We start from the raw sequence: 24,303 nt of genomic DNA, 5'->3' as shown, positions 1-24,303 counted from the left end.
CTGAACCTATTAAATAGTTTTAATGTGTGTGCACTGGAAATACACAATTCATGTTTTTGTATTAAAACATGACAAATAAAAACCTTGAACACACAATACAACTAAATGTTGAACTGATGTCCTTGCATCAACAAATTCACATTACCTTTGGCAAACCTCAGCTCAGCCTGTAGAATTCCCTCACTCTTTAGTGCTGGTAGTGGGTAATCCTCCTTTGCTTCCTCTTTTTGGGTCTCCATGCTGAGTTCTCACACACTGTTCAACAGAGGTGTGGACTCAAGTCACATGACTTGGACTCGAGTCAGTATTTCCGTGTAAATATACCGTTTATTTGGAAAGTAATAAATATATAGATATTTTTAAAAGCATTCATGATTTGCATAAATGTAATATACTAATTATTACTCTTGTTAAAAATATGAAATTGTATTACATTTGGTGAAGAGCACGCGTAGCACATTCATCTCCTGCACATCTATCACTCCAGTGTTTTATTGCTATATTGTTACTTCGCCACCATGGCCTATTTATTGCCTTACCTCCCTTATCTTACCTCATTTGCACACACTGTATATACTTTTCTACTGTATTATTGACTGTATGTTTGTTTATTCCATGTGTAACTCTGTTGTATGTGTCGAACTGCTTTGCTTCGCAGGTCGCAGTTATAAATGAGAACTTGTTCTCAACTAGCCTACCTGGTTAAATAAAGGTGGAAAAAAAGAGCACATTATGACTTGTTTAGAACTCGAAACTCAAAGTTAAAGACTTGAGACTTGACTTGATACTTGACGTTCTTGACTTGGGACCTGAGTGCTAAGACTTGAGACTTACTTGTGACTTGTAAAACAATGACTTGGTCCCACCTCTGCTGTTCAATGCATAGCTGCAGTGGAAGGTCATTCTTAGAAAGGGAGAAATTACATGCAAACATACAGGTGTAACTCCATTATATCTTCCACACTATAAATGACCATCTGGATCACTGTGATTCTTAACTAAATCGGGTATCTCGAAATATGGATCCTTGACTATTATGCAGAAGTTGATCTGCCTCAACGTTCACCCAATAGACCATTTTACAAATACAAAATGTCAGAAGATAAGCTAAATCAAAAAGGGTACTTTTGAGATATAAATATTTTAAATGTTGAATAAATGAATGGAAAACATTGTATTTCAGAATCTATACATACTCTATATTTGAGCACACAATAAGGTGTATAATGACAGCAAGATGTTGTCTGTATCATGTACGGTTCACAGATCATAGGGTCTTACATGAGGCATGTCTAGGTCTAAAAAAGGCCCAAAATTGCCACTTTCATCATGAGTTTCTAAAAAATGCTTTGTGTGATACAAATGTAAGAAGCATGTCAAACATTTTCCTCACAATTAAGTTTCTATATAAGAATTGCCAGAACAATCTGAGATACCAAAAACATTTTCCATCAACAATCTGAAAGGAGGCCCAAGGAAAAAAATCAATTTGACGTGGTAGGGAAATAGATCTGATAGAGAAATAGACCATCTAAATGGTACACACCTCTGTGATTGAACGCCACAGTAGGTGAATTGAAAGAGGAAGGTAACAGAGTGATTTTGGGCTGTGGTTGGAGGGGATCTGGACTGTGTCCAAGTTCAGATTGGGGGGATGTGCCATTCTGGAAAATGATAATGATGAACCCTTGTCTCGGTGCCCAAGAGAACTTCTCGATGGTGGATTGTCAACTTTGCTGATTTCCTCTGAAGGGAATGTTTACAGACTGTTGATAACTGATATAATTTCACACTATAATGCTGCTGAATACATTCTTTCCACAATGCAACCTTTGTATTATATTACATTAAGGCAAATATTTTGTTAACTTTCAGGATGCCAGTTGGCATTTTAAAGATGAGAGGCAATCTCTTGGTGATCTCAACTTGGCCATCATCGACCATAGCCTTGATGACCACTGTCAATATCTCCCTGGCACATTGGAATAAAAGTCATGATAACGTCAGCCTTTAAGTGCTACAGCAAAAAAAATAAAGAGATTTAATTTTAGCGGAAATAGTTAGCCTACTTAGTAGCTAACAGAAAAGACAAGGAACCGGTCTGTCTCTCACATGAGATAATGGCACCGAACGATATCTAATGTGTTCTCAGTCAACTTACCTGGTAAAATAATGGATAAATAAATAAAATAATTGGGGCTGAATGAGGCTGGTGAGTAATCAAGGGGCTGATTGCTCACCAGCCATACAAGGCCCATAAAGCTGCCAGGAGGGCAGCACACGGGAGAGTTGGAGGTAGTGAGAGGTTGCTCCCGGACAGATGTCCTCACGGTCTGCTAGACCCGAGCAGCTTGGTGGTCTACTCCAGAGCCCAGAAGGCGGTAACCCGGAAGAGGTTTCCTGGAGGAGACCGGTTTCTTTTATTTTTTATTTGTTTTAATTAAACACTCTTGAAACTGAGGTATCACACTTGTGTCCGTGCCTTATCTGTGTGAACGTCTTGATCAAACCCCCTGGTCTGCCACATTACATTGGACATACAGTAATGTTGAATGGAAACTGGATGAATGTAATTTGTCTTCGTAAACTGCAGTTCTATTCCCTACCTTTCAGACTGTCAGTGTGGTTGAATGTATGGATTATATCCCTCTAGCTCTGTGCAGGTTAGGGTAATAATAACGAAGAATCATTACATCAACAGAAGAGTACCTCTTCATCTCTGATGGTCAGCAAACAATGGGCCTGGGTGACCATCCACTGGTAGGGTGACACAGCTGGGGGTTATTAGCGTTAATTGTCTTGATTAGAGACTTTTCTGATTCACATTGGATAATACAATGCATGAAAGAATCATAAACCAATTTAAAAATGATTTAACTTTATTTCATATTTGTTTCACTTTCAAGACAATGTAATGTACTTTATTTACAAAAAAAAATAAATACAACCTAAACAAAATTGAGACCAAGGAGTTGAGACCCAGTATCCTCTTCATCCCCATCTATAGTTTGTGGAGTTGGACTACACTGTTATAGATTGGGTTTTCATATTCACATTCTGGGAGAGAGAGGTCTTAATATAAATTATTATGATTATACAGTATGTTGTGTGTGTAAAAAAAAAGCAACTTACGCTCTTTGGGTTTCTTTCTCCAAAAGCTTCCTGCAATGAGGAGACAATGCTTTAATAACAAAATGCTAGAGTGCATATTGATTTGTTTCAGAGATTACTGTAAAGCATAGTGTGTAGGACACCTCTTTGGCAGTTGTCCATTTGGGATCTGCCATCCTGGTTGGTCTTTGCTTCGTTTGCTCTTTGGTGGTTGTCCATCTGAACTCTGGTTTGCTGGTTGATCTCGGCTTGGTTTGCTGTCAGAGTTCACGACAAGTCAATGTAATTCATAAAAGGATCACCGCAAGCCTATACTGTAAATTGATCATTACAAAGTTCTGGCTTTACCATAGTAACGCTGTCCGAGACTTGATTGGCGCAATCTGCTCATGAGTTCTGGGGAAGGAAAGTCCATAAAGTTTAGTTACTTCTGAATTCAACATGCATACCAAGCGGGGATGAAAATATTGGTATCATTGAACAAGGGATAATGGTTATAGAATGTCTATGGTATGTTACAAATAGCTCACCTCCATGAAACACCTGTCTTCTGTTCTCACTCGAATCTCTCAATTTATTTTTGTATCTAACTGGTTTGTGCTGGTTTCTTTGTGCTTCATGTTGAATTCTGGTTGGATCATGCTGAATTCTGGTTGGATCGTGCTGAATTGTGGTGGGATCATGCTGAATTGTGGTGGGATCATGCTGAATTCTGGTTGGATCGTGCTGAATTGTGGTCGGATCATGCTGAATTGTGGTCGGATCATGGTGAATTCTGGTCGGATCATGCTGCATTCTGGTTGGATCATGTTCATTGTTTTCTATTGAACGGTGGGAAGAGAACAGTTCAAACTAGGTCAATGTAGAAAAGAAAACAACTTTACAATTCCATTCCAGTGCATTGAAAGAAAATGGGAAATCTAGAAGCGTAAACTTACCATAGATCGGTCGCTCATTGCCGACTCCTAAATTAAGACAAAAACCAGATGTGAGCATCAGTCTGCAAATGCAAAATGACTTTGTACTGTGGTCTTGTTTAGTAAATATAGAGTGATGCTGTAATGTTGAATAATCTTAACCACATAGACATAATAAAACACTGTGTGTGTGTGTGCACGTGCATGCGCGTGTGTGTGTTTGAGTGTGAGCACATGCTGTTTTAGCCTACGTCTTTTACCTCTCTCCTGTACCACGTCTCTCCCGACATTGTCACTACATGCAACATCCTCAGGAGGTGCACTGGATCCTGTGATATTATACAGAATTCTACACTAATTTCATGTTTCAATCAGATTTGAAAGTGGTGCTCAAATGCCATAGCAGTAATACATTCTCTTTCTCAAAAAATGTAAATTAACATTGAGGATTAGAACAAGAGCATAGAGGCCCAACCTGAACAGAAATGGGTGTTGATATAGTCTGGTGTTCTTTCAGTAGAAACTCCTAAAACAAGAAAGGGCACTTCTATAAGATTATCACTTTTTCAAGGGGTAATGTATATTTTGGAAGTACAAGTACATCACATTTCACAAACATATTAGGCTACTTTGAAATGTTCCTCTTTCTAAAGCGCATACTGGGTGGCATTAAGACATGCCTACTGTTTAAACTGTGCAATGTGCATATTTTCAGTGGGATATGTAGCTACTTAACTGACATGGAAGCAGCTTGCAAAGTTGCACAACCAACATAATAACATTTACATCAGAAAGAAAGGGTGCTGCTTAATGCTCATAGGAAGGTTTGGATTAGCCCAAATAACTGTTGCTGTACTCAATGAAGCATACTGTATACTGTGCATGCCGTGCTAGCTGCTTCATCCATATCATTCCAATGCAGAAGTAAAACTGAGTGAGTCAGATGGAACATGGGGGTGCTCACGTGTCCATTTCACCCAGCAGAAACAGCCACTTAGGAGCACTAGGAGGATGGCCAAACTGCCGACGCTGAAAAACAGCACGATGTGTGAACCTAGACGAGTAAAGAGGAAGAGGTGGTTTTATTCACGTGTATCTTACAGGAAACAATAAGCGAGAAAGCTGCTGAGTCTAAACCGACCAGAAATGTGTTTGCCTTTACAGAAAGTAACCCTGGAAGGAAAAACCGACCACATGCTTGACTTTTTCCACGTTTGGTTACGTTACAGCCGTATTCTAAAATGGATTAAATTGTTTTAAAAAACACCTCAGCAATCTACACACAATACCCCATAATGACAAAGAAAAAACTGATTGAGAAATTTTAGCTAATTTCTAAAATAATAAAAACTGACATAGTTGTGGAAAAAGTACCCAATTGTCATACTTGAGTAAAAGTAATTAATAGGAAATGACTCAAGTAAAAGTGAAAGGCACCCAGTAAAATACTACTTGAGTATAAGTCCAAAAGTATTTGGTTTTAAATATACTTAATTATCAAAAAGAAATTTAATTGCAAAAATGTACTTAAGTATTAAAAGTATAAATAATTTCAAATTCCTTATATTAAGCAAACCAGATGGCAATTGTTCATGTTTTATAAATTTACAGATAGCCAGGGGGACACTCTAACACTCAGACATCACTCAGAAACAAAGCATTTGTGTTTAGTGAGTTGCCAGATCAGTGGTAGTAGAGATGACCAGGGATGTTATCTTGATAAGTGCATGAATTTGATGTTTTCTGTCCTGCTAAGCATTCAAAATGTAACAAGTATTTTTGGGTGTCAGGGAAAATGTACGGAGTAAAAAGTACTTTTTGTAAAAGTAAAAGTTGTAAAAAATATAAATGGTAAAGTTAAGTACAGATACCCCCAAAAACTACTTAAGTAGTACTTTAAAGTATTTTTACTTAAGCACTTTACACCACTGCTGAAATACATTATTTACATAAGTATTCAGACCATGGCCAGAGTTCCTCTGTGGAGATGGGAGAATCTTCCAGAAGGACAACCATCTCTGCAGCACTTCACCAATCAGGCCTTTATGGTAGACTGGCCAGACAGAAGCCACTCCTCAGTAAAAGACACATGACAGCCAGCTTGGAGTTTGCCAAAAGGCACCTAAAGACTCTCAGACCTTGAGAAACTAGATTATCTAGTTTGATGATTCCAAGATTCAACTCTTTGGAAGGGGAGAAACTCCCCAAATACAGGTGTGCCGAGGTTGTAGCATCATACCCAAGAAGACCCGAGGCTGTAATTGCTGCCAAAAGTGCTTCAACAAAGTACTGAGTAAAGGGTCTGAATAGTTACAGTATGTAAATGTTATATTTCTGTTTTTCATTTTTTATAAATTAGCAAACATTTCTAAAAAACATTTTTTTCTTTGTCATTATGGGGTGATTTTAGAACAAGGTTGTAGCGTAACAAAATGTGGAAAAAGTCAAGGGGTCTGAATACTTTCCAAAAGCACTGTCCTGTATGAAACCTTCACCAATTATTTTGACTCATTACTGGTGACTTGAAAGGGTCCTATATCTTCAGATACAACAGTATAAGAGATTATTGTTCTAATGTAACAATAAAGTGACTTTCTCTTGATCCAAATATTCTGTTGAGGTTGCAAGAAGGAATCAAATCTACAACTCAGGTGTTGTTACAAGCACCATTCCCCAACCAACTGAGCCGTTGAAACAATATATTACTGTAGATACTAGCATAGTGTTACCTTCTTCAAGTTCCTCAACTTCCACTCGATGGCACTGGTCATGACTCTGCAGCTCACAACAGTAGGAGCCCAGGTCTGAGGCCTGAAGGGCTTCAATTAGGATGGAGAAGTTCCCCAGACCTCCCTGATTGGGGAAAGCCTTCACTCTGCCCTGCCTGGGGTCCAGAAAGTCCACCTGATAATAATAAATTCATATTTTATTTAATATATATTATTTGAAGAGGGTTTTTCATTACATGCAGAAATGACAAAGCTGCACATAAAAAATATGGTTAAAAAGGCATTTAAAAGGCTAAAATCTCAAAACAAAAAAGAAGGCTAGTATTGTGCATGCTACACAGACAACTGAAAGAGGCAACAACCTTCCCAGAGGACGTGATGTTGACCAGGCTGGCACCAGAACCAGAGCCCTGGTTCCACACCACCCAGCCATGGCCAGGGCTAAAGCCCAGAGAGGTGGACCCAAAGCTGCATGACAGGAGCACCGCAGAGCCTAGTGGAGCCTGGAGGGTGGATGTGTTACAGGAGTCATGGCAATGTTTGTTACCTAGAGGAGGAGTGTTGGGTTTGGACAGTTATCAGGCTCATAGATAAAATGTTGCAATGTAATGGTTAAAATACACAGCCATTTTATGGTAAATTCTCAGCAGCATACACGCATTTTCCTGATGTAAGTTAAAAATAGGGTTTAAAAAATTACACCATTTTTATCCTGATGCACAATACATTCACATGACAGGAAGCTTCTCTTAAATTTCTACTCTCCAACTCTACATTTATTCCCTCATAGCTCTACATAAAATGCTGTATCTATGTTATCATTATCTTAAGCACTTACCCATTGAAGCAAAAGAGGTATAACATAATACCATCCAAAAAAAACAGACTTCAGTTTTGACCAAGAGCATTTTCTGTATTTTAATGTATGGCAGTGAGCGGTACCTGAAATGTAAGTGAAAGTACCCAGCACATATATCCAGTAGCTACAAGTGAAAGGGCAAACCTCTACAACTAAGTTTGCGCACAGAGGCAATTGATTAGGTCACTTCCTGTTTGAGCAGCTGTGCCTTTTTCTATTCGTCCCCTTTTTTTTAATATATATCTGAAAATATTTAATATAGTGTTACATTTGAACTGGTTCTTGATTCATTTGATATATTATAACATGTTTAACAATGTTATTACATGTTATTTACATGTTATAACAATCTCAAGTACTTGGACTATGTGCATGTATACAGCAGGTCTTGTTTTTTTCTCTCTCTGTGATTATAAACAACTATTAGACATATTCATGCACTAAAATAACCTGGTTTATGTGCCTGACACATATAGTTACTTTCGGTGCATAAATGCTTATTTTACTTATTTTACTTAACCCTAATACTATTTGCAACTGCAGCCAATGGAACAGAGTTCTGAGAAGTAGCACAAATGAGGTGAGATGAAGTAAGCAATCTTACTCAGAAGTCCACAGTAGCTTCCTGGTAAAACACACTCTCTAACTAGGCCTCTGTCTGTTGGGTGAATGCAGTGGGGGGCAAAAACATATGTAGATTAACATTTGCGTCAAAGTATTTTTTTGTTTTAGCCCTCATGTTAACATGACTTTTGACAAGAAAGTAGAGGTTGTAATGAACACTACTCCAATATGAATCCGTGTGCTACACAATGTTGACTAAAAAAGGTAGACCAAATAAATGTGTACAAATTAATATTGTAAATACTGATCATGGAAATAAAAGAGGCAGAAATTATACTAAAATCAACCATGAGATTATATTTATTACTATTTATTATAATTATTTTTTTCTGTTATTATGTGGGGATTTGGGAGATTTTCAATTGATTCCTCCATCCGCCTCCTGCATGAACCAGAATATGATAAGTGACACACAAGAGTATCCTCTCGGCTTCTAGCACGGAAGTGTTTTAAATCTGTCACACCCCCTTTGAATCAGCCTTTTGTTTTCTCGAAGGAGAGCATGCACACATTTAAAAACGATACGCTACTTATCCTTTTATCAATAACATGTCTTGCATACAACTAGTTCAATTGGTTTTCGCACTTTACACACTTATTTTGGGTTTCCACCCCTCTAAACGTAATTTGCCTAATGGCGCATGAGTGGAGAAGGAGAGTCTCATTTCAATCAAGCGCATTTGTTTCCACGTTTTCTCTCCTTGCCTTCACTCCTCGATTACCTTTGACCTTTTTCAAAAGCAGGCAAGGAGAGGACAGAGGAGAGGATGCGAGAGTTGATCAAAACTGATTCAGATACTCTCTTTGTCACTATAGTTTTTGTAACTAAGGTATGTGATCATCAACCACATCATCCACCGGGCCTGTTCACCCCGCTACCATCCAGAAGGTCAGTGCAGGTGCATTAAAGCTGGGACCAAGAGACTGAAAAACAGCTTCTCTCTGAAGGCCATCAGACTGTTAAATAGCCATCACTAGCCGGCTACCACCCGGTTACTCAACCCTGCACCTAACATGCTGCTGCCCTATATACAGTTGAAGTCAGAAGTTTACATACACCTTAGCCAAATACGTTTAAACTCAGTTTTTCACAATTCCTGACATTTAATCCTAATAAAAATTCCCTGTCTTAGGTCAGTTAGGATCACCACTTTATTTTAAGAATGTGAAACGTCAGAATAATAGTAGAGAGAATGATTTATTTCAGCTTTGATTTATTTCATTACATTCCCAGTGGGTCAGACGTGTTAATGTTTTCTTCTGATGAAGGAGAGGAGGACCAAAATGCAGCGTGGTTATTATTAAACATCTTTAATGAAAGATGAAAAATACAAAAAATATACAAAACAAGAAATGTGAAACACCGAAACAGCCCTATCTGGTGCAAACAGAGACAGGAACAATCACCCACGAAACACTCAAAGAATATGGCTGCCTAAATATGGTTCCCAATCAGAGACAACGATAAACACCTGCCTCTGATTGAGAACCACTCCAGGCAACCATAGACTTCCCTAGACTACTCTACTATACCACAATCCCATAACCTACAAAAACCCCAAGACAAAACACACCACATAAATAACCCATGTCACACCCTGGCCTGACCAAAATAATACAGAAAACACAAAATACTAAGACCAGGGCGTGACAAGACGTTTACATACACTCAATTAGTATTTGGTAGCATTGCCTTTAAATTGTTTAACTTGGTTCAAACGTTTCGGGTAGCCTTCCACAAGCTTCCCACAATAAATTGGGTGAATTTTGGCCCATTTCTCTTGACAGAGCTGGTGTAACTGAATCAGGTTGTAGGCCTCCTTGCTCGCACACACTTTTTCAGTTCTGGCCACAAATCTTCTATGGGATTGAGGTTAGGGCTTTGTGATGGCCACTCTAATACCTTGACTTTGTTGTCCTTAAGCCATTTGCCACAACTTTGGAAGTATGATTGGGGTCATTGTCCATTTGAAGATCCCTTTGTGACCAAGCTTTAACTTCCTGACTGATGTCTTGAGATGTTGCTTCAATATATCCACATAATTTTCCTGCCTCATGATGCCATCTATTTTGTGAAGTGCACCAATCCCTCCTGCAGCAAAGCACACCCACAACATGATGCTGCCACCCCCGTGCTTCACGGTTGGGATGGTGTTCTTCGGCTTGCAAGCCTCCCCTTTTCCCTCCAAACATAACGATAGTCATTATGGACAAACAGTTCTATTTTTGTTTCACCAGACCAGAGTACATTTCTCCAAAAGGTACAATCTTTGTCCCCATGTGCAGTTGCAAACCGTAGTCTGGCTTTTAAATGGCGGTTTTGGAGCAGTGGCTTCTTCCTTGCTGAGCGGCCTTTCAGGTTATGTCGATATAGGACTCGTTTTACTGTGGATATAGATGCTTTTGTACCTGTTTCCTCCAGCATCTTCACAAGGTCCTTTGCTGTTGTTCTGGGGTTGATTTGCACTTTTCGCACCAAAGTATGTTCATCTCTAGGAGAGAGAGCGCGTCTGATTCCTGAGCGGTATGACGACCGCGTGGTCCCATGGTGTTTATACTTGCGTACTATTGTTTGTACAGATGAACGTGGTACCTTCAGGCGGTTGGAAATTGGAAATTGGAAATTGCTCCCAAGGATGAACCAGACTTGTGGAGGTCTACAATTTATTTTCTGAAGTCTTGGCTGATTTCTTTTGATATTCCCATGATGTCAAACAAAGAGACACTGAGTTTGAAGGTAGGCCTTGAAATACATCCACAGGTACACCCCCAATTGACTCCAATTATGTCAATTAGACTGTCAGAAGCTTCTAAAGCCATGACATAATTTTCTGGAATTTTCCAAGCTGTTTAAAGGCACAGTCAACTTAGTGTATATAAACTTCTGACCCACTGGAATTGTGATACAGTGAATTTTAAGTGAAATAATCTATCTGTAAACAATTGTTGGAAAAATTACTTGTGCCATGCACAAAGTAGATGTCCTAACCGACTTGCCAAAACTATAGTTTGTTAACAAGAAATTTGTGGTGGTTTAAAAATGAGTTTTAATGACTCCAACCTAAGTATATGTAAACTTCCGACTTCAACTGTATATCAAGACATAGATTTTCTCTGTACATTTATGAATCACAGGTTGGTAATGAAATCAAAATAGAAGAGATCAAGAATATTAACGCCAGTGAGAGTAACCTGTTCTTGGTTGGTGACAATAAAACCTTGGAGAGCATCCTCTCCAAGCTAGAGACCAGTATAATCAAAGGAATCTTTAACCTTTACATTGTGTCCCATTATCGTCATATACTGTATGTATGCAATTTAATGTAGGAGGTTGAGTGTAGCCTAACACGGACAGGCTGTGAGGTGCATTTTACATCCTACCCCATTAGAAATATTATTTCTGACTCACTTTATAACAAAATGTTTGTGTCACTCTGATTTATAAACCAGCATTGAAGCAGGGGGATGGCTTTCAATTTCAACTCGCAGAGGCTGGATTCAGCAATCACATTACACTTGATGTAAGTTGTTAGGTTTTCAACTTTGTTTTTTACACACTGGTTTTCTAGTTACACACTGGTTTTCTAGTTAAGGCCAGAGTCTGCAGTCTGGGGTGCCATGGTCCAACGTGTACTGTTCCTATTAGATGGAGACAGTGACTATATCTGAGATGCAGTTTTAGGATCATAATAGTATCTCTATCCGCTTGCCTCAGATTTGTCTCATTTTTATTGGCTTCTGGCAAGTAACATCCATTTTCTCCTCTTCCTAGGGGTCCTTAATGTCCGGTGCTGTGGGGGCCAATGACTGGAGTGGAGGAGTGATCTTATAACACCCCAAGGAGAATAAAGTCACCTTCTTAAATGGATCTTCCTCAGAGCCAAGGTTCTCCTACTTAGGTAAATTATAGGACATGTAATCACTGTTACCCAGAAGTAAAATTATCGCAAAATGTAATCTGTCCACGAGAGATTATGGGACATGCAATTTCACACACAAAGTTTTTGAGGGTTTTTGTTTGGTATTGTTCATCCTCATCCCGAGGCCATAACTGAAGGTCAGAGCTGCCAACTCTCACACATTGGCCATGAGACACAAGCATTTGGCCCTCTTTTCCCACACCTCTTATATCTCACGCATTGAAAAGTACTGCATTTATTTTTCTTATAAATCCATTATATAATCAGCGTGTTATTAAATGTTCAACTGTGCTCCAAACCGGTTTGAAATCGGAGCATCTCCACCTGCAATTTAACATCACGAGCGGAACCTCTATCAATGTCCTGTTTTGCCACAGCACTGTCAACCTCCAAACAGGTTTGAAATCGGAGCATCTCCACCTGCAATTTAACATCACGAGCGGAACCTCTATCAATGTCCTGTTTTGCCACAGCACTGTCAACCTCCAAACCGGTTTGAAATCGGAGCATCTGCAACTGCAATTTAACATCACGAGCGGAACCTCTATCATTGTCCTGTCTTGCCACAGCACTGTCAACCGCGGCACATTGAAGCATATGATTGGTCTAGTTATATAAGGGTTCAAGGAGATTGGATGCATGTTTAAAAGAAACGCCCCTCAAGGTTAGAGTGGAGCTGAATGGAGAGATAGAACGTTCTCCGCTGAGTTTATACATTAAACGGTAGCGCTGTTTAATGTATAATGTTGTCAACTAAATTAGGTTGCTGTTACTCCTGTCCGTATTGCAGAATGCAGCCTTTTGACATCATGTAGTAAAATTGATTTTAATCCCCACTTGCATTAGTCCCCTCGTTTGGTGATGGGCATTTTGGCTGTGACAACGAAAAGGCAGCAGACTGATCTACAGTATGTTTTAGCAGGGATGTTTGGTAGGGTGACCTGATCTGTAACTGAACATCATTTTGACAAACAGATTTTGAACCCAAAAGTGTAAATTTGATTCTAGTCATTTGGTTAGGGTGTAGGGGAAGATTTATGTAATCTTGTCTTTGAGAGATGTTATTATCTATTTACTTTATTTAGCCTGATCAGTGTAAGAATTGTCATCATTAACAATGGGATAAAATATAGGGTAATTACTGTGCTGGTCAGCAAGAACACTACTGTTATTCCCCACACTTATTTTATTATTCCACTTCTTCCCAATTTTGCCAGAGTAATCACATATTTGAAATCTGATATGCCTACTTGTGTGTTTTGAAAATGTATTATATGAGGCTATGTATTTTTGCAGCCATTCATTGACAGTTTTTAATAAGTCATAAAAGAAAGCATGGGATATTAAAAGCTCCAGGAATCAAATATAATTTTTGACATTTTAGTATTGTGCACAATTTCACGCCATATGTATTAAATTCAAAATAAAATAAATCGTGAACATGAAAAATAAAGTTGAGAATGTTAACATATTTTCGAGGACGGGTGAAATAATATTAATTACCTGTTGCACAACGTTTACCTAAGTAGTTAGATGGTTTGTCATTAAATGTATTAGATAGACATGCTTCTAATATCAGTACATTACTGACCCGTGACTGACAATTTTGAATTATGTTTAAAACCCTAAAACGAGGTGATGTCAGACCGTCTACTTAAGTAGGCAATAGAAAAAAAGTATTTCTATCATGTTCCTTGATTGGGTTAAGACAAGCGTCACTCCAAAACTAGTGGACCAATGGAGACTCATTGTATACCCCTCCCTCTAAATCCTGCCCTTCGCGGAAAAAATAATGCCAAAACTCGCAATCGAAAAGACTGGCAGTGATCGCAAAGAAACAGACATCGAAAGAGTAGTGTAACCAAAGGGTAGTACATGCAGGCAAAAGCGTTGGCAAAATGTATTCAATATGATTGGTTGCTGGGAAAGTTAAACCGAAAACGATTTTTGCATTAGTTTTCAAATATATATATATTTTTATCATTTGTCATAAAGTTGCTCTCGCTTTAAAATTATTTGCTTACAAGTTTTTTTTTATGCTTGCTATGTTTCCTTATGTTGGCGTCTTTCTATAATGTGTTATGTTTGCATCTTTAATGTGCTTGCTGAAAGCAAGACTACTCTACACATACATACTGTAATGAAACAGCAGGTCTCGAACCCTCTACCTTCCAGCCTGCTCGTGCGGCAGAGTCGATTTCCGCGCTTATAAACCCAGGGTCGTTACACTACTCCCTCCTTTCAAAGAGCGCGTCCTCGCGCTAGCTTGCGAGTCTACGTCTTACAGGAACGCGCTCACGCACTCTCGTGGATGCAAGGTTCCGATCACTTCTGACACCAATGTAATGAAACAGCAGGGAGCAGGTCTCGAACCCTCGACCTTCTAGCCCGAGGTCCGGTGCACTATCGACTGTGCAGCAAAAGCGTGCTCGTGCGGCAGTGTCGATTTCCGCACTTATAAACCCTGAATGCCAAGCGTCACATCTGGAGGTTACCTGGCACCATCCCTACGGTGAAGCATGGTGGTGGCAGCATCATGCTGTGGGGATGTTCTTTAGCGGCAGGGACTGGGAGACTAGTCAGGATTGAGGCAAAGATGAACGGAGCAAAGTACAAAGAGATCCTTGATGACAAAACTTGATCCAGAGTGCTCAGGACCTCAGACTGCGCGAATGTTCACCTTCCAACAGGAACCTAAGCACACAGCCAAGACAACGCAGGAGTGGCTTCGGGACAAGTATCTGAATGTCCTTGAGTGGCCCAGCCAGAGCCCGATTGAACATCTTGAACACGATCGAACATCTCTGGAGAGACCTGAAAATAGCTGTGCAGCAACGATCCCCATCCAACCTGACAGAGCTTGAGAGGATTTGCAGAGAAGAATGGGAGGAACTCCCCAAATACATATGTTCCAAGCTTGTAGCAACATACCCAAGAAGACTCGAGGCTGTAATAGCTGCCCAAGGTGCTTCAACAAAGTACTGAGTAAATGGTCTGAATACTTATGTAAATGTGATATTTCATATAATTTTGTACTTTTTTTTGCAAAAAAAAAAAAACAACAGTTTTTGCTTTGTCATTATTGTGTATTGTGTGTATATTGATGAAGGGGGAAAACAATTGAATCCATTTTAGAATAAGGCTGCAATGTAACAAAATGTGGAAACGTCAAAGGGTCTGAATACTTTCCAAATGCACTGTATATACAAAGTGTGGACACCCCTTCAAATTAGTGGATTCAGCTATTTTAGCCACACCTGTTGCTGACAGGTGCTTAAGATCAAGCACAAAAGCCATGCAATCTCCATAGACAAACACTGGCAGTAGAATGGCTTACTGAAAATCTCAGTGACTTTCACCGTGGCACCATCATAGGATACCACCTATGACGGCACTGTCATAGGATGCCAAGTCAGTTCGTAAAATTTCTGCCCTGCTAGAGCTGCCCTGGTCAACTGTAAGTGCTGTTATTGCGAAGTGGAAACGTCTAGGAGCAACAACAGCTCATCCACGAAGTGGTAGGCCACACAAGCTCATAGAATGAGACCGCCGAGTGCTTAGGCGCGTGGCACGTAAAAATCTTCTATCCTCGGTTGCAACACTCACTACTGAGTTCCAAACTGTCTCTGGAAGCAACGTCAGCACAACAACTGTTCTTCAGGAGCTTCATGAATTGGGTTTCCATGGTCGAGCAGCCATGGATCACCATGAGCAATACCAAGTGTCGGCTGGAGTGGTGTAAAGCTCGCGCCATTGGACTCTGGAGCAGTGGAAATGCATTCTCTGGAGTGATGAATCACTCTTCACCATCTGGCAGTTCAAAGGGTGAATCTGGGTTTGGTGGATGCCAGGAGAACGCTACCTGCCCAAATGTATAGTGCCAACTGTAAGATTTGGTGGACGAGGAATAATGGTCTGGGGCTGTTTTTCATGGATCTGGCAATGCTCCTTTGTTCCAGTGAAAATAAATCTTAACGCTACAGCATACAATGACATTCTAGATTATTCTATGCTTCCAACTTTGTGGCAACAGTTTGGGGAAGGCCCTTTCCTGTTTCAGCATGACAATACCCCTGTACACCAAGCGAGGTCCATACAGAAATGGTTTGTCGAGATTGGTGTGGAAGAACTTGACTGATCTGCACAGAGCCCTGACCTGAACCTCGTCGAACACCTTTGGAATGAATTGGAACGCAGACTGCGAGCCAGGCCTAATCGCCCAACATCAGTGCCCGAGCTCACTAAATGTTCTTGTGGCTGAATGGAAGCAAGTCCCCAATGCAATGTTACAACATCTTGTGGAAACCCTTCCTAGAAGAGTGGAGGCTGTTATAGCAGGAAAGGGGGGACCAACTCCATATTAATTCCCATGATTTTGGTATGAGATGTTCGAGAAGCAGGTGTCCACATAGTTTTAGTCATGTGATGTATATCTACAATGGTTAAATGTCACTATTTTGACTTAATGAGAGTATGTTGCCTTTAGAGTAGTAAATATGTGATATTCCTCCAGGCCTTTGGAGAGTATCTCATTCAGTGTGCAGTCACAGATGTACAGGAAATCACAGTTGAGGCTGAAACTTCAATCAGAGAAGTTCAGGTTGGTAGATGCACTTTTATTGACTTCCTCTACAATATCGAGGTGAAGATCCATGCCCATTTTATGATTTTTATGTCCAAAATGTTTTGTTGTGACCATCCATCATCAATCATTACAGGTTAATCTGAGAAGATTACAGCTACTCTGGGATTTGATGAAGATCGATTCGAAGCACTGGAATTGAGATCGATGGAATCGGTGAGTTAAACTTTCAATAATAGAGATGTCCAATTTAAATAATAGAATAGAAAGTTCAAAAAAAAGATGTATTAACTGTCCTATGTTATTGGAAATGTTTAACTGTCTTGCTCTGTCTGTTCTGTTTTGTGGTTCTGCTTCTTAGGTGGAGGTGATGATAATGAAACTGGCAGTGGAGAAATCATTGCCTGCCATCATAGAAGGCTCCATTGGAGACTTTCTATTCCTAGCCATAATCATTGTCATACTTATTAAGGTAATAATGAATCTTTTGGAAGTTTTTGTATATCAAACACATTTTCAACTACTTTAGCTGGGCTTGATTGAGCTTGTATGTGGTAATGGAACCAATAGAATCGTCGTGGAATTGCAAACCCTATCAATCTGGCACTCAAGACAGGTTAAATCAAACACCCAAACACCCACACGTCTGACTGCAATGTGTGTACAGTACATCAATTTGATTAAAGTATCAATGCATCACTGTTCTAATCTTTCCTTTTTGAATTTGCAGTGTGGCTTTTTCAAACAATGTCATCAAGAGGATAAAGCAGTGGATAATGAGTGACGCTCTGTCGCTGGTAAGATTAGTGCTAAATGCTAAATGAGCCTTTTGAAAGCTGGAGTCTTGTGTAACTTGGGGGATTTGACCATAAATAAACATTCGAACTGCACGCTGGATCTGCATGGTGTTCCACTGAACTTTAGCCATAGCAGCCAAAATACCCGTAAGGAATTTGAATTGTTGACTGATTTAATGAGAACTTTGAAATATGACAAAGCCACGTGATCCAATAGATGCTTTGTTTTGAGTATTTTCTTCAATATTTTTTTGTATTCTTTTGAGTATTGTACATTTCTACGTATTCAGATAATTGACTTATAGCCTACTGTGATGACTGTGTTTTAAAATATTTGCTATTGTAACGTTTTATAAAATACTGTATTACTAATTTCAAATATAGCACACTTTTTCAATTTTACTCAGATTTGTATTATGAGAACTGAGAAAAATGAAAAAACCCGCACAAAGCCCTTAATAGTATCACTGCTCTTTATTAAGCTTTACGTATTGTGGACATCGCAACTGAGGTGACACATATGGAATCATGTAGTGACCTAGAGGGGTGTTGAACGGATCGAAGTGTGTTTTATATTGTTTTTTTGGGGGGGTGGCTGACCTTTGCTTTGGTGGCAGCTTTGCATACTCTTGGCATTGTCTCAACCAGCTTCACCTGGAATGCTTTTCCAACACACTTGAAGGAGTTCCCATATAGGTTGAGCACTTGGCTGCTTTTCCTTCAATCTGTGGTCCAACTCATCCCAAACCATCTCAATTGTGTTGAGGTCGGGTGATTGTGGAGGCCAGGTCATCTGATGCAGCACTCCATCACTCTTCATCTTGGTCAAATAGCCCTTACACAGCCTGGAGGTGTGTTGGGCCATTGTCCTGATGAACAACAAATGATAGTCCCACTAAGCGCAAACCAGATGGGATGGCGTATCGCTGCAGAATGCTGTGGTAGTTATGGTGGTTAAGTATGCCTTGAATTCTAAATAAATCACCAACAGTGTCACCAGCAAAGCACCCCCACACCATCACCCCTCTTCCTCCATGCTTCACGGCGGGAACCACACATGCGGAGATCATCCGCACACCTACTCTACGTCTCACAAAGACATGGCGGTTAGAGCCAAAAATCTCAAATTTGGACTCATCAGACCAAATGACAGGTTTCCACCAGTCTAATGTCCATTGCTGGTGTTTCTTGGCCCAAGCAAGTTTCTTCTTATTATTGGTGTCCTTTAGTAGTGGTTTCTTTGCAGCAATTCAACCATGAAGGCCTGATTCACACGGTATCCTCAGTTGATGTTGAGATGTCTGTTTCTTGAACTCTGTGAAGCATTCATTTGGGCTGCAATTTCTGAGGCTGGTAACTCTAATGAACTTATCCTCTGCAGCAGAAGTAACTCTAGGTCTTCCTTTCCTGTGGCGGTCCTCATTAGAGACAGTTTCATCATAGCTATTGATGTTTTTTGTGACTGCACTTGAAGAAACAAGTTCTTGACATTTTTCGCATTGTCTTAAAGTAATGATGGACTGTCGTTTCTGTTTGCTTATTTAAGCTGTTCTTGCCATAATATAGACTTGGTATTTTACCAAATAGGGCTATCTTCTGTATATCATCCCAAAAATGTACTTTTAACAGGGCACATCTGTTAATTTAGATGCATTCCAGGTGACTACCTCATGAGGCTGTTTGTGGTAATGCCGGGAGTGTGCGGGTCTGTCATCGGGGCAGGGGGTGGCTGCTTTGAGGAGACTCAAGTATGGAGAATATTTTGATTTGTTTGGCACTTTTTTGTTTACTGCAACGATTCCATATGTGTTTCATGGTTTTGATATCTTCACTGTTGTTCTGCTGTGTGGAGAGGTGGGAATGAGGAGGAACCCTGGACTGGGTGGGTATGTGTAAACTGTATATATTTGCAAAGAAATATATGGGGGATTGGAAGTGATGCAGACAATTACATTGATGGAACCTACAATTTATCTGCAATATTAATGCTGATCTATCCTTGAAAAAAAACACCAAAAAAACTCAGGAAATGTTTTTGGACATATTTAACCCCTTATTTTTGGGGGGCAAAAAACGACCTCCTTACTTCCATTTGTTTTTATGTGATAAGTTCAGATGAGTCCCGTGACACTTGTGGAGGCCGTACAGCAAAACGGAGAACAATATTGTGTTTTGGAGAGTCTCCCCTTTCCATAGGGTCATATTATACTGAACACAAATATAAACGCAACATTTAAAGTGTTGGTCCCATTTGTCATGAGCTGAAATAAAAGATCCCAGAAATGTTCTATACGTACAAAAACGTTTTCTCTCAAATGTTGTGCACAAATTTCTTTGCATTTCTCCTTTGCCAAAATAATCCATCTACCTGACAGGTGTGGCATATCAAGAAGCATTGAGCGTGTTTGGGATGGTCTGAATCGACGTGTACAAGAGTGTGTGTTCCAGTTCCTGCCAATATCCAGCAACTTCACAAAACAATTGAAGAGGAGTGGGAGAACATTCCACAGACCACAATCAACAGCCTGATCAACTCTCTGCGAAGGAGATGCCACGCTGCATGAGGCAATGGTGGTCACACCAGACTGGTTTTCTGATCCACGCCCCTACCTTTTTTTAAGGTATCTGTGACCATCTGTATTCCCAGTCTTGTGAAATCCATAGATTAGGACCCAATGAATTTGATTTCAATTGACTGATTTCCTTATATGAACTGTAACTCAGTACAATCTTTTAAATTGTTGCATGTTGCTTTTATATATTTATAAATTACATTTATGTATCGGCCTCATGGCCTTCATCAGAGCTGCTGTGAGTGTTTATAATTTGTACACTTATGTAGACATTGCTCCATCCACATCTGTTCAATGCATCGAATGGGTTTGGAGATGAGGGAAAATAAGCAAGTGTTACCAAATATAACAATGTGCATTTCATATGTATTCTAATGAAGTGTGTACATAAAATGCAAAAAACAAGTTTGTAAAACCACAATGAGGACATCAACTTAGTTTTCATAAATCATTGGGTACAGAGCAAGAAAAAACATCAATTTATTTAAGCTCTAGTACTGCCAATATTAAAAACAGTCAAATGCATTCGTGAATTCAATCGCTTGTTGCAGTTTATTCATTGTTTAATTATTCAAGGCTCCTTTTGTTTCATTTTATAATTAAAATGCTTGACTGTATTTAACGACATGGATGACTTGTATGCTGTGTGATGATATGCACAATATTGCAGTAGGCCTTTGTGCCAATAAGTAAATTACACAACAACAGTTAGAGTAAACAGGACTTTTAGGCTTGATGTTTCCACCCCCATGCTTCACAGTAGGTATGGTGTTCTTTGGATGGAACTCAGCATTCTTTGTCCTCCAAACACGACGAGTTGAGTTTTTACCAAAAAGTTATATTTTGGTTTCATCTGACCATATGACATTCTCCCAATCTTCTTCTGGATCATCCAAATGCTCTCTAGCATACTTCAGACGGGCCTGGACATGTACTGGCTTAAGCAGGGGGACACGTCTGGCACTGCAGGATTTGAGTCCCTGGCGGCGTAGTGTGTTACTGATGGTAGACTTTGTTACTTTGGTCCCAGCTCTCTGCAGGTCATTCACTAGGTCCCCCCGTGTGGTTCTGGGATTTTTGCTCACCGTTCTTGTGATCATTTTGACCCCACAGGGTGAGATCTTGCGTGGAGCTCCAGACCGAGAGAGATTATCAGTGGTCTTGTATGTCTTCCATTTCCTAATAATTGCTCCCACAGTTGATTTCTTCAAACCAAGCTGCTTACCTATTGCAGATTCAGTCTTCCCAGCCTGGTGCAGGTCTACAATTTTGTTTCTGGTGTCCTTTGACAGCTCTTTGGTCTTGACCATAGTGGAGTTTGGAGTGTGACTGTTTGAGGTTGTGGACAGGTGTGTTTTATACTGATAACAAGTTCAAACAGGTGCCATTAATACAGGTAACGAGTGGAGGACAGAGGAGCCTCTTAAAGAAGAAGTTACAGGTCTGTGAGAGCCAGAAATCTTGCTTGTTTGTAGGTGACCAAATACTTATTTTCCACCATCATTTGCAAATAAATTCATTATAAATCCTACAATGTGATTTTCTGTTTTTTTTTTTTCCTCATTGTCTGTCATAGTTGAAGTGTACCTATGATGAAAATTACAGGCCTCTCGTCTTTTTAAGTGGGAGAACTCTATAGAGTATTTCTGTCCATTTCTTTTCTGTACAGAGTTGTAAACAGGGTTCCATTTGATTTCTTAATCCACATGTACAAGTTTATGTACAAATTTAGTGTCACATTCAATAGTGAATTTGAGATTGGGTTCAATGTCATTAAGTATTGCCATAATGTCTGACAGCTCTTCTCCCGTTCCTCCCCATATGCAAATAATTTTGTCAATATAGACACCACTTCAGGATTTTAATGAAAAATAGACTTTCATTTTTTTCTCCAAAATTACCCACATAAAAGTTAGCATAGCTTGGAGCGAATGTGGAGCCCATCAATGTTCCATTCGCTTGGAGGTAGTATTCATCATCAAACCTGAAATAGTTACGTCAAAACATTTTCAGACAGTTTTGGGTATTTGTTAGTATCTCGGGCTCTCAAATAGTGAGATAGGGCTGACAGCCCCCATATGGGGAATGCTGTTATATAGACTCTCGACATCTACTGTAATGTGACCTGGTTCTCCCAAACAGAGAATTAGCGAATATGACATTTCAATCAGGAGAAAGGACAGGGATTATCCAGTCGCAGTACATTTTAATGACCAAAAACATGACATTTCTACCTTTAGATTTGGTGGTATAGAGAAAGTCAAGATATCAGACAGGGGAGGTGACATAAATAATACTCTGAGCAAAAGAGAATGTTTTGGGATTTTAACCCTCCAGACATTATGCCCTAAAGGTCTTAATGATAAAATGCCCATACATGTTATGTTGTAAATGTGAACATTAATTATTGCCACCACTTCAGATAACTCTGATATTTTTTCTTGCACTGTATGAAAACCTACTTGATAGGTTGATGTCCTCATTGTGGTTTTACAAACTTGTTTTTCTGTGTTATGTACACACTTCATTAGAATACTTATACATTGTTATATTTGGTGCAAATTATAAACACTCACAAAAGTTCTGACGAAGGCCGTGAGGCAGTTAAATAAACTGGGTGTAACGGCCGTTGTTGGTGGAAGAAGGTGAGGACCAAGGTGCAGCGTGGTATGTGCCCATATTTATTCAAATGAACACGGAAATAACAAAAATAACAACGCGAAACGACCGAAAACAGTTCTGGCTAGTGCAGACACACAACAGAAAAAAACACCCACAAAACACAATAGAAAACAGGCTCCCTAAATATGGTTCTCAATCAGGGACAACGATTGACAGCTGCCTCTGATTGAGAACAATACCAGGCCAAACACAGAAATAGCAAATCATAGAAAAACTAACATAGACAACCCACCCAACTCTCACCCTGACCATACTATAACAAAGACATAACAAAAGAACTAAGGTCAGAACGTGACACTGGGTGGTTTGAGCTCTGAATGCTGATTGCCTGAAAGTTGTGGTAAACATTTATTTTTACTGCTCTAATAGCATCTAACAGCATTCGTAACCAATTTATAATAGCAATAAGGCACTTCCACGGCTAAGGGCTGTTCTTAAGCACGTTGCGTCGTGCATAAGAACAGCCCTTAGCCGTGGTATATTGGCCATATACCACACCCCCTCATGCCATATTGCTGAAATATAGAGCAGTCATAATAGCAAGAGCAGTGTGCAGGTAAATTATTTTTTCTCTTATTCAACTGTTACCATGCACCTGCAACAAAGATATCTCAGATTTGCGAGTTTCTTTTGAATTTTGTATTATGAGAACTTTGAAATATAACAAAGCCATGTGATTCATGAGCCACTTTGTTTTGAATTGTTAATTATTTTGTTACATATTGTATATTTGTACATATGGAGATAATTGACTTACACTGTAAGGTTTACTATAAAATATTACTCATATGTCTACTGTATATTTACGTTTACATAGGTGTGAATTGCCTCAGCATTTTGTTTTAAAATGTTTGCTCCAAAGAACTAAATAAAAATATTAAATAAAAAATCTGTAAAGTGAAACATGATTTTCCTGTTATAAATTTCAACATGCTTTGTAAAAGGTTAAATAAAGTCTGAGCTGCTGCTGAAGTGTATTTTTTATTTTGAGCCTGATGAGTGAGAACATAGAGTTATAGAGTTAGTTGGTTAGTAAGGCTTATCTTCACTATATTCAAAACGGAAATAACCTACCTGACAAGAAACCTTGTTGTGGAGTGAAGTTACATACTTTACTTCGAACTTTTGACATCTTGCAAACCATTGACAGCTTTGACATCTATGCCTCAGATTGAAAACCACACATGGGCTTACTGTTCTGACACGTTTCCCCTCCATTTAACCTCTAAAACCAACAACAAAAGCATCCCTGCCTTTCAAAACGTTGGTCTCATGCAAAACTGGATATCAGTTACATTCCAGTGCGTACTGTTGTTTTGTACAGAACATCGTAGGCTGTGGAAAAATGTTGCAACAACTTGCACCTGTGAACATCTGCATCCTGTTTCTTGTTTCTTACATCTGCCACTCATTTATTTTAAATCACGCTGCTCTACAGTGTGCTGTTAATCCCCCCCCCCCTCCCCTCGCAAACTGTCTCTTCAGAAGATTTAAAAGCCATGCCCCTTG

The 24,303-nt window shown here is 39.5% G+C and overlaps 1 protein-coding gene across 3 annotated transcripts; it reads right to left on the bottom strand.

The window, feature by feature from the left end:
• Positions 1–2,861: 2,861 nt before the first annotated feature.
• Positions 2,862–24,264, bottom strand: LOC139385960 (uncharacterized). 3 transcript variants are annotated; one of them, XM_071131275.1, is made up of 12 exons: positions 23,869–24,264; positions 7,120–7,260; positions 6,758–6,932; positions 4,993–5,082; positions 4,504–4,554; positions 4,289–4,357; positions 4,050–4,076; positions 3,642–3,932; positions 3,460–3,507; positions 3,255–3,368; positions 3,133–3,162; positions 2,862–3,057 (listed from the first exon to the last, which is right to left on the bottom strand). In XM_071131275.1, exons 1-12 carry the CDS (start codon positions 24,010–24,012, stop codon positions 3,002–3,004), a joined length of 1,236 nt encoding a protein of 411 aa, XP_070987376.1. In that variant the 5' UTR covers positions 24,013–24,264; the 3' UTR covers positions 2,862–3,001. The 3 variants fall into 3 exon arrangements, with proteins under 3 accessions (XP_070987376.1, XP_070987377.1, XP_070987375.1); XM_071131276.1 differs by having other exon boundaries at positions 7,120–7,304; positions 23,869–24,021; XM_071131274.1 differs by having other exon boundaries at positions 2,862–3,162; positions 23,869–24,103.
• Between the last annotated feature and the right edge of the window lie 39 nt (positions 24,265–24,303).

The sequence above is a fragment of the Oncorhynchus clarkii genome, chromosome 27 (genome assembly GCF_045791955.1).
Source record: "Oncorhynchus clarkii lewisi isolate Uvic-CL-2024 chromosome 27, UVic_Ocla_1.0, whole genome shotgun sequence".
NCBI classification, from domain to species: Eukaryota; Metazoa; Chordata; class Actinopteri; order Salmoniformes; family Salmonidae; genus Oncorhynchus; species Oncorhynchus clarkii.
This window is presented reverse-complemented; position numbering and strand designations above follow the sequence as displayed.